General features: G+C 60.6%; 1 protein-coding gene across 3 annotated transcripts; it reads left to right on the forward strand.

Moving 5' to 3' along the window:
• Positions 1-9,648, forward strand: FBLIM1 (filamin binding LIM protein 1). Of its 3 annotated transcripts, none has more exons than XM_053281446.1 (9): positions 1-390; positions 2,931-3,177; positions 3,664-3,782; positions 4,597-4,711; positions 4,871-5,040; positions 5,321-5,499; positions 6,072-6,189; positions 6,985-7,148; positions 7,706-9,648. In XM_053281446.1, exons 2-9 carry the CDS (start codon positions 2,937-2,939, stop codon positions 8,094-8,096), a joined length of 1,497 nt encoding a protein of 498 aa, XP_053137421.1. In that variant the 5' UTR covers positions 1-390; positions 2,931-2,936; the 3' UTR covers positions 8,097-9,648. The 3 variants fall into 3 exon arrangements, with proteins under 3 accessions (XP_053137421.1, XP_053137420.1, XP_053137422.1); XM_053281445.1 differs by lacking the exon at positions 1-390 and adding an exon at positions 482-862; XM_053281447.1 differs by lacking the exons at positions 1-390; positions 6,985-7,148 and adding an exon at positions 490-862 and having other exon boundaries at positions 7,706-7,950.
• Positions 9,649-10,716: the final 1,068 nt, after the last annotated feature.

Below are 10,716 nucleotides of genomic sequence, written 5' to 3' on the forward strand. Positions count from 1 at the left end.
GGGGGGCGTGATGTCAAGCGGGGCTGGCGCTGCTGCCGCTGCCTCCCTCCCCGCCCAGCCGCCGCCGCCGGAGGAGCCCGGACTCCGGAGCAGCCGCGGGCGGCACGGAGGAGGCTCCTCCCCGCCTGGCACACGCGCCGGGCACACGCCCCCGCCCGCCCGCCCGCCCGCCCTGGGCAGGTGAGAAGCCGCCGCCGCCGCCAGCACCTCCACCTCCAGCTCCAGCTCCGGCTGCCGGCACCCCCGGGGGGCTCTCGGTGGCGGCCCCCGGCCGGCCGGCCGGCCCGTCGGTCATCAGCAGCGGCGCCCAGGCTCAGCCAGCCAGCCAGCCTCCCTCCCTCCGCCGCGGCCTTTTGTCTTCTCCGTCGTCGCGCTCGGCGGCTCCTCCAGGTGTGTGGCGGGCGCCGCCTGGGCGGGCAGGGCAGGGCAGGCGGGGGGGGGGCGGCGGGGGGGGGGGCGCCCCGGTCCCAGGGCTGGCCTCTCCGGTTAGGAAGGGGAGGCGGCGGCGGCGTCCCTCCTTGCTGCCCCCCCCGGGCTCTGCTCCAGCCGTGCCCCCTGCGGGAGGCGAAGAGAGGGGAGGGCACGGGGGTCGTCCCGCCGGGCGGGGCGGGGGGCACTGCTGTCCCCCCCCCACACACACACCCTCCCGAGGCGCCGCCTCTGCTCTCCCGCCTCGTGTGGCCCCACATGGGGAAAGCGGAGCAAACGCCGCCCCAGCAGCCGCTGCCCGGGTGCTCCAGGCGGAGGGCGGTGGGTGGGGGTCTCCTGCATGGCCTGCTGCTGCTGCTGCTGCTGTGGGGCATCGGACTCGCCCTGCCCTCCTGCCCATCACCACCAGGCCTGCCTGCCAGGAGGACCCCCAGTGTGTGCCACCCCTCCCTCCCTCCCTCCCCCCCCCCGCTTCCATTTGGCTGGGCTGGCCTTGCTGCCGCCTCCTCTTGCCACCGGAGCGAGTCTGGGGGGCTGTGGCGGGGGCAGGGGAGAGAGGCAGCTGGCCCCAGAGCGGCCCCCCCCAGCTCCTCGCCTTCTCCAGGACGCTGATTGCAGACTGTCTGTGGGGCATTTTGGTTGCAGGACTGGCCCTCGGACTGGGCAGGCAGCGGCTGGCTCCCGAAGGAGGACCTCTGGCCTGGCCGGCAGGGCTGACTGGCGAGGGGATGGGCCCCGTGTGGGCCGTGCTCGGCTGCTGCCGGCTGGGCTGCCTTTCCTGGGGGCCGCTGGGCCCTCCTCTGGGCCTTGTTGCTCTCGGCCTCAGCCCAGGGCGGCCCGCCGGGCTCCCGCTCTGCTTCGAAGCCAGAAGCCCGAGCCCTGCAGCCTCCGCGGTGGCCCCGAGGTGTGGCCGTGGCCTGGGCCCCCGTGGCAGCTCCTGAGGCGACCTCCTTGGCCGGCTGAATTAGGCATGCGCCCTCCCCAGCAGAGGCGCCAGGTGCTAGCACTGACTGCCCCCCCACGGGGGGGGTCAGGAGCGGAGGGCTCCTTCGGGCACCTAACGGCAGTGCCACTAGTACCACTGGACGACCCCCGCAGGGCACGGCCTGGCCACCTCCCGAGGAAGGCAGGAAGGCCGCTTCCTCCTCGCTTCCGCCTCCTCCCTCCCTCCCTCCCTTCCTTGTGTGGCCACGTTGTGGCAGCTCAGGGCAGCGATGTGGGGCTGTGAAGGCCGCTTCTGGCGATGTGGGGCTGTGGCACCCTCCCAGGTCTGTTGGTTCTTGTTCTGGGGAGAGGCAGGTCTCCCTCCCTCCCTCCCTCCTTTTTCTCCAGGGACAAAAGTGCCCGGAATAAAGATCAGGGTGTGTGCAGGGGCGGAAAGGCGGCTCCCTCCCTCCCTCCCCCCCCGCCTGAGCCCGCTCTGGGGAAGGGCCCCTTTCCAGCCCCACAGGAGGGAGGCTCCGCCCTCTCGCCGCCCACAGCCTGGCGGTGGCTCTTAGAACCCCCCTCTTGGGCAAAGTGCTTCCCAGCCTTGGCGTGGCTCACTCCTGCCCAGCGCCCAGGGCCATCGGGAGCTTGGAGGCAGGGTGTGAGGGGCTGCGCGGGTGGGGATGCTCAGCTTCCCTCTTCAAAAGCAGGAGGACCCTCGTCTGGCCGCCCACCCCTCCCACGTTCCATGGGTGCAGTGCCAGAAGCTGGGTCCGTGGGTGGAGGGTGAAGATCTTGGCGCGGAACGTGACCCGTTGCTGAGCCAGCGTGGGGCAGTGGCTAGAGTGCTGGGCTAGGACCGGCAAGGCCCGGGTTCCAATCCCCATTCAGCCAGGAGACTTGCTGGGTGACTCTGGGCCGGTCCCTTCTCTCTCAGCCTAGCCTACTTCACAGGGTTGTTGTGAGGAGAAACCCAAGTATGTCGTCCACCGCTCTGGGCTCCTTGGAGGGAGAGCGGGGTGTAAAATGCAAAATAATAATAATAATAATTTTTCAAATGCAGACTAGAAGGGTGCAGGTAAGGGCGTAGCTAGGGGAGAGGGGGCCCAGGTTCGCCCCCCTCCCTGGTGGCCCCTGGGAGTGAGGGAGCGAATGGAGCAAATAGGGGGAGGTGGGGCCGGGGTCCTTTGAGCCACCCCCCGGGTGCAGACCGGCTCCGGCCAGAGGACCCAGCCTCCCTCCGGGCCTCCTTTTCGTTGGCTCTGGGCCTCCTTCCTTCCTTCCTTCCTTCCTTCCTTCCACAATGAAGAGAGTCTACTTGCTGCCGCCGGGATTCTGGCATCGCTGGGGAAAGGGAGGGGGGCCAGAGCGTGCCTCCCAGAGTGGGTGGAGGGGGGCGTGGCGCGGGTGGGGGTCTCTCCTCCGTCCGTCCGTCCGTCCGTCCGTGGCAGTGGGAGCTTGTGGGGAGGGAGGCTGGCCTGGCCCCTTGGCCGAGGGCCTCTCCCGGGGCGGCCACCGAGGGACCGGCGGCTCTGAGCTCCCTCGCGTCCTCCCGTCTCCTCTCCCTGCTGCAGGGGACGATGCTGTCGGGCCAGGTGGAGACACGGATCGCTTCGTCCCTCTTCATCCGCCTCGCGCCGCCCAGGAGGGACCACGTGGCCAAGGGCGAAATGGGGCCGCCGAAGCCTCCGCGCCTCCCCTGCAACGGCCTTCCGCAGGAAGCCCTGGAGCCCTCTGGGCCCACCCCGCCCCAGACATCGGCAGATGCCGCCAAGGGGAGCAGGGGGCACGCCCCACGAGCAGCTGGCGCGCCCCACGGAGGTGAGCCGGGCAGAGGCCCTGAGGGAGCAGCTCCTTCCTGTGGCCCCTGAGGAGCAGAGGGAGGACAGCTGCGGGGGTGTGTGTGTGTTGCAGCCAGTGGGGCTGTGCCCCATAACCTTGGCCCTTCTCCCCAGTCAGGCACATGAAGCCATGCTCAGGGCAAGAGGGCCTCTAGTTCCAAGCCGTAACCCCCCCCCCCAGCAGAGGGTTTCTGCCTTGCTAGCAGGCCTTTAACTTGGCCCAGAGCGTGTCTTCAACCCCAGGGACACCGGAATAAGGAACAGAGCGCCTTCTGAGCTCATGCAGAGTGCATTTCTGTTAGCCTCCTACTCTGGGATTTGGTGGCTGGGGACGGTGCTCTCGGAGCAAAGGGCATTTATGCCAGGCAGTCCTGAGCCCCTGCACTTGCTTGTGAAGTCCCCCCCTCTTTCAAGAACCACGTTTCTAGCCCTCATGGCAGGTGCTGCTGTTCCTTGTCTGTTGCAGGTTACTTGGCCTTGCAGCCCCGTCCCGTCCAGAGCAACAGTCCTGCTCCTCCACCGTACCCCACTTCCTTCTCCGTAGAGACCCTGGGGCCTGACCTTGAGAAGCGAGCATCCCTGCAGGTAACGGTCCGTTTTGCAAAGGGCCTCTCCAGAGGGCGCCTTCGTAGCACAATTGCTGCTCGGGTTCAGGGGCGTAGCTATAATTGAGCGAAAGGGTTCAAAGAACACGGGCCGCCAGCTCCTGAGGGCCCTCCAGCTCCATCCCTCCCTATTTTCTTCATTATCTCTTGCATTCTGGGGGGCCGCCCGAGAGAGGGATGAACACCGCCCCCCCCCCCAGCTATGCCCCTGCTCGGGCTGCTTCCCCGCTGCCCATTCCGAGGCAGAGGAAGGGCTAGACTGCCTCGCTAGGGAGAATCCCGATGCCGGCGCGGCGGCCAGATGCTGCTGCTGCCTCCTCCTCCGGGCTCCGGCTTGCGGCTGTTTCTTCAGAGGCTCAGCCCAAGGGTGGCACAAGCCAGCCTCGCAGGGAGGGAGGCAGCTGGCGCAAAGGGGTCTTTCTGCCTGACGTGTCTGGGTCCTGCTACACTGTCTGTCCCCCCAAGCCTGGAACGTTTTTTCTTCAAAGCAGAGCCTCACTTCCGTTTGTCCACCCAGAAATGGGGTTTTCCTTTTTCCTTTGGCAAGCCTCCTTCCTTCGGCACGTAACCTGCCTCGGGAACATAGGAGGCTGCCTTCTACTGTACCGAGTCAGACCCTCGGTCCGTCTCGCTCAGCATTGTCTACACGGACTGGCAGCAGCTTCTCCAAGGCTGCAGGCAGGAGTCTCCGTCCCAGCCCTGCCAGGGAGGGAACGGGGGACCCTCTGCCTGCCAAGGAGAGGCTGCGCCACTGAGCTCTGCCGCCTTGCTCTTCTTTTCCTCCTGCTTCCCAGACGTCTTCCACTTCTCCAGCCGGACGGAGGGAACCGAACGCCCTGCCCTTGACTCAGCAGGCTGGAGAGCAGCCGCCGCCGCCGGGCAGGAAGGTGGCGCACGCCGTTTCCACAGGTGAGGCCCAGCTGCCCGCCACGGCGGAGCAGGGGAGGGCAGGAGTGGGCACCCAGGGCTTCCCCAGGACCCAGTTCCCAAGCCTCCTTCGGGGGACCCCTGGACTGAGCCAGGGACAGAGAAGCGCCGGCTCCGACAAATGGCAACTCCTCCTTGCAGACATCTGTGCCTTCTGCCACAAAGGCCTCTGCCCGCGGGGCCCTGCCGTGGAAGCCATGAACAAGCAGTACCACGCTGACTGCTTCACCTGCCGGACATGCAGCGGTGCTCTGGTGGGGCAGCACTACTACCAGAAAGAGGGGCGGCCGCTGTGCGTTGCCTGTTTCAAGGTAGCTTCCCTCGTCTCTGCAGTCTCCACCCCCCCACCCCCGTCCGTGGCTGAGGGGCTGCTTCCTATTGCCTACACTGGCTGGCAGCGGCTCTCTGCGGCTTCAGACACGGGTCTCCTCGGAGATGCTGCCCAGGACTGAACCTGTGGCTTTCTGCAGGCAAGGCAGGCGTCCCGCCACTGAGCGGTGAGTCCCTCAAGCCACAGCACTGCAGATGAGCCCTGAGCATAAAGCTTAAGCCCCCTCTCTTTCTCCTGCCTCTTGACCCCCCCCCCCGAAGAACACCCTGGAGAAATGTGCCCGGTGTCAGACCTTGATCCTGAGCCAGATCGTGCGGGCCATGGGCCACGGGTACCACCCAGAGTGCTTCACCTGCGTGGCGTGCGGCCGGGCCATTGGGGACGAGACGTTTGCCGTGGACGAGGAGGAGGAGGTGCATTGCCTCCGCGACTTCTACAGGTAGGGCGGTGGGGGGAGCAGCTCCTGGGGGTCTCCCTGCCTCCGCCTCCTCCCAGCACCAGCGAGCTGGCACGGGCGGGGGGGGGGGGGGCTGACAGACCAGTAGCCACAGCAGAGCCCAGGACACCTGCCTGGAGCATGACAAATAGTTTGAAACCCTGGACTTCAAAGCGGAATGGCTGAAGGGGGGCGGGATAAACTGTTTGGAAACACCCCCCCCCAAAAAAATAACCAGCACTTGGAGAGTTGAAAGGTCTTTGGGGAGGAGGAGGAGGAGTTGCCTCATGGACCAGTTTGGGAAGAGTCGTCGTTGCAACCTCAGTCAGTGGCCGCCATTGTAAGGCCGGCGGGGGGTGGGGGTGGGCAGTGTCAGCCCCCTCCACCCTCCGTGCCGTGGGGCCTCCGACTAACGGTTTGTTGGGGGCCTGCATGAAGCTTGGGCTGGAGCAGGATCCTCTGCACAGCCCCCTGGCCCCATGTGGGGGGCGGGGGCTTCTTTAAGGGAGACCCCTCTTGGAAAGGGGCGCAGGCCACTGACCCACCCGCTCTCCGTCTGCCCGCCCGCTCTGCAGGAAGTACGCCTCGGTGTGTGGGGCGTGTGAGAAGCCCATCATCCCCAGCGAAGGGAGAGACGCTTACAAGATCGAGTGCCTGGGACGGGACTTCCACGAGGACTGCTACCGCTGCGAGGTGAGTGTGGCTGGGGCTTGGCGTGGCCCTGCTGCTGGGGGGGGCTGGCCGTCCCTCAGGACGCACCTGGAGGGTTCTTCAGAAAGCATCATAAGAGATGCCGGATTAACACTGCTTGGTGTCGTCATCTGAGCTGAAGGTTTGGGATGCGGTTCTGAAAGCAAAACCTTGGTGTGTCCGGCTGGAGTTTCCCCGAGCGCTGCCACAGACACATCCTCATCTTCATATACAACTTGATTTGTTAGCCGCCCCATAACAAAGTGTTCTCTGGGCGGTTCACAGCAGAAGATTAAAACATACCGTGAAAACATGTAACACTGAATCATAACGGGGGGTGATTAGGTGAGCAGAAAATACACAATGCAATACAAAGCCACTTAAAAACTCATTTTGAAACTAGTTAAAAACCAGATCCAATCTGAAACCCCAAATGTAAATGGCCCGGGTGGACAAGAGAGTGCAGCTGTCCTGGGAGACACGATCTGGCGAATGCCACGAAAGAGATGGCTCTGGGCGCTCTGGGCGAAGGGGGTCGTGGTGGGGGCGACAGTTCTGTGCTGGCCCCGTTCTCACCGCTCACGGGTTTGGCTGGGCCACGTACAGATCCAGCAGTCCGTGTCAGAGTGAGTGGTGTCTCTGGCCCCCTGAAGGACTCGCTTCACGTGGAAAGTCATCCCGGGGGCTTCAGCCGCGTCGCTCCTGCCACGCTGCGGGTCCCCTCCATGTTGGTGCTTCTGCTCGAGGGACACACCTCGCTGCTAGCTTTCTGCTCTGCCCTGTGATCTTTTCCATAAGGAACCTGATTTTTCACCTTTGCCGGTTATACACTTCTGGTGGGCATGCCTTGAGTCTCCTCCTCCCCTCCGCCCTGCAATCTGGCTTTTTCCTGGTCTTTCTGCACAGCTGTCTGGATATATAAGCCACTGTGTCGCTCCCTCGGGCTGCGGTGCAAAGTTCCGGTATGGTGATCTCCCTTTACTGCCTGTATGAGGGCAATTTTGCTTCCGCCGCGCCCCTCAGTTTTATTCCCCCCCCACACACACACCCAGCTTTATGGCATTTGCCTTCTGGACTATCCCCGTGTCTTAACTTTCATACACTCGTTTTCCTCATCGCTGCCGTCGTTGTCCCCCCCCCGTTTTGGTTACAAAGACATTGTTTTTGTGGTGCAATTGTACAAGTTTTCCTTCTGTCTTTCCCTTCTGCACGCTGCATTCACCTTCTACATTCTCTGGTGTGTTTCTCTGTTTGGCCGTCTACTTTTGGATATAGATCTCTTTAGTCTGTGTTAGAAACGTGATTCCTGGTTGTAAGGACTAGCATGAACCTCTTTAAGTGTGCGGGTGGGGGGGGGGAATGGAAGTCCCACTGCAAGGTCTTTAGTGGTGCCTCCTGCAAATGATCTGACCGCACTGCCGGCTCCTAAGAGGTGCAAGGATCCCGGTCTAAGAGCAGAAGCATCCGTGCCCTTCCTCGAACCGCCACTGATGAACTCTTGGTTTCTTTGGCACTGCAGAACTGTCGGGTCCTCTTATCCCCAGAACCCACCGAGGATGGCTGCTACCCTCTGGGCAGCCGCCTCCTCTGCAAATCCTGCAACATCCGACAGAGAGAATGATTTTCCTGCCGAGGGAACAAGGTGCAGGCATCTTTCCGGAGGCTGCAGCACGGACCCAAGGAGCCAGGATCGCGGGTGTCTCTTCCTCTGGCGTTCTGCCTTGCCTCTGTCCTGTTTCCTCCCATCTGAGTGTCTTGACGCCTTTCTCTTTGGGGTTTTAAGCCTGGAATTGAGCACAATGCAGTGGTTGGAGGCCAAATGCCTCCGGGTCAATCTAGGGCCGAGCTCAAGGAATTCCCCCCTGCCTCGCTGCTCACTCACTGCTGCCAGGAAACCTAGCAGCCCCTAGGAAATGCCCCCCTGGGGGGGGATGCACTGCCTGGACTGGGCTGGAGGAGAGAAAGGCCCTCTGGAACCACTAGAGAGCAGCACACTGGCGTGGTTGGCCAACACAGCCGTCCAATGTGGACATCTTTCCAAACAGGGCTGAAGGAAGAGAGAGGATGTGTGGAATCTCAGTCTGGAGACCTCCAGCTGCACAGAGGCTGATGCCCCCATCTCTCCTGGGGTTGGGTTTATTCCTCATTGCTTGGTCACCTTATAGCTGCATGAATGAATTCTAGTGGGCGCAGCCCGGAAGTACGGAGGGGACTGTCAAGAGCGAGGAGCCCCTTCCTTGCTCGGAACCCCGGTTTTCTAGAGCATAGAGAAGGCAGCAGAGTCCTGCAGACCTGTTGCTGTTTTTTCTAGAAGTTCTAAGCCTCACCTGGTTCCCCATGCTGGGATTTTAGCCTAGGGCAACACACCCTGGCTCAGAGAGAGAAGAACAGAGAGGATCTCTGGAGGGGAAAGAGCAGCAAACCTCTGAAAAGAAGGTCAGCCCTGCCTTTTATAGTCTCATTCTGCATTCCTGTTGTTGTCCTCATCCTCTCCAAGTCCAGTGCAGGAGATTGAGGGAATATAGGAAGGAGATTGGGGGGAGGAGGAAATCGGCTGGGATTTGTGCTCACAAATAGGCTCAGTCTGTGTCGGTCTCCAGAACCTGCTCTCAGTGGCTTAATCCTGGAACTTGTGGGGTGGGTCATTAAGAATATGTTGGTTTTTTGAGCATGTGGAGAAGAAGAATGCCTCCAAGGAGCGACCTCAGCCAGCCCTATGCATCCAGAGTCAGGGCTTTGGGGACGTGCACAAGTGAGCCCTGGCATCTACCATTACTGGGATTTTATTTTTTTAACTTTTGAAACTATGCACCATGCACATGCCTGTTCTTATTTTGGTTTAGAGCATCTAGCCCTGGAGAAGAGCTAACGTAAAAGCTTGTACCAGTCTATGCTTGTTGAGCCAGGATAGCTCTTAAAAATCTGTGGTCCCTCCCCACTGGCGGAGCTGCCATCTTCCATTAATGGATGTCCTGTCCACGAGGGGGCACCCCAAGGCCATGTTCCTTTCGCTGAATTAACCTAGCAAAGGGTCTCAGTCAAGGGATTTATTCTTCTGGGTAGCCTCCTTGCTCCTTTGTTTTCAAAGCATGTGGGTCCTTCTTTGTATGAAGCTGCTTTCTATCATATATCTATTATGGCATCTCAATCTTTTTTTTTTTTTAATCTATTATTGCATCTATAAAAAACAAATATGAAGTGGGTTAATTTGGATCTTTCCCAGAATTGTTTGGGTTGGGATGTCTCTGCACATTCAACTTAATTCTTTGCTATTTCAATAGCTTCCTTTCTCTTATTTTTATATTTGCTTGGGTATTTGTACCCTTATGAAACAATAAAATGTAGAGAAAGCTGTTGGATATATTCCTTTATGCCCACCAAAACATCTCAGAGTGACTATTGTACTGTACTGTCTGAAAATCCTTTTAAAGTACACTTGATTAAAATCTGACTTGAAATGTATGGGCATCTTTGTGTTTGGTCTGGGCAATACGGATAATATAATTGATAAGGTGTTATTAGCTGGTTAAATCAGTCGCAAGAGTCCAAAAGTCTGGAATGTTGTGGGGGTCAGAGTTTAAAGGGCCCGGATTGGGGGCAGGTGGCCCGCTGGGTCCTGGGCATTTTGGTTATTTTCAGACTTTGAAAGCTGCTTCCAGATGAGAGGAAATGAGTTTGTTTTTATTTGCTTGGGCTGGGGTGTGTGTGTGTATGTGTGCAGGGCTCTGTAAATCTTATTTCTTCATTCCAAGCTTATGGCATTATGGAACAGAGAGAAACTGAGCATGCGGATTGTGCATCAAAGTGGTTAAAGGGGCTGCAAAGGCAAAACAAGGTTTTCAGTCAATATTGATTGATCATACTTCAAAAATCACAATACAGCAAAGGCAAACGAAGGGACTCTCAAGCTGAATCAGCGAGAGGGAATGGCAAAGATGGTTCTTGCAGTGGGGTGCCATTTGCTCTAGGGCTGGATGAGGGCGCAAGCAGAAGCCTTAGGTGCTGAACCCCCCTGCCACTGGGGCCCCTGCTGGGGATATTGCGGGCCCTGGGAGCAAGGTGGTGACGGCAGGGCCGTTGTCGGGGTCCTTCTCCCACTGGCACGCTGGGATCAGCCAGGAAGGAGTGAGCCTCCTGCCCCTCTCGCCTGTGTGCCGCTTTCTGTGTGAAATGGCCCCCCCCTCTGCTTGGCTTTCTTCGCGAATGGGGCAGACGCGCCAGTCAACAGGGCCGCTCGCTGCCTCTGCGTGGCGCTGGGCTTGGGAGAGGCCTCGGCCCGCCATCCTATGCTTGTGCCACAGCCTCGCTGGCTAGCGGTCCTCGTCTCCCTCCATTTCCTCTGGCTAAAGCAGGGGCAGTTGTGAAGGTGGGACACCCATTGATTCCGTCTGAGCGCATGCGCACTGTGGAACGGGATGCAGCGGGTTCTTTCAGTGGGAAGGCGGGCATGCTGGAGGGGGTGATATGGGGCACGCTTGCTCTGCCCTCGGAGGCATTTCGCTGGAGAGAAGGCGAGTGCCGTCGGATGCC

Source organism: Hemicordylus capensis, chromosome 16, assembly GCF_027244095.1.
Source record: "Hemicordylus capensis ecotype Gifberg chromosome 16, rHemCap1.1.pri, whole genome shotgun sequence".
Taxonomy (NCBI): Eukaryota; Metazoa; Chordata; class Lepidosauria; order Squamata; family Cordylidae; genus Hemicordylus; species Hemicordylus capensis.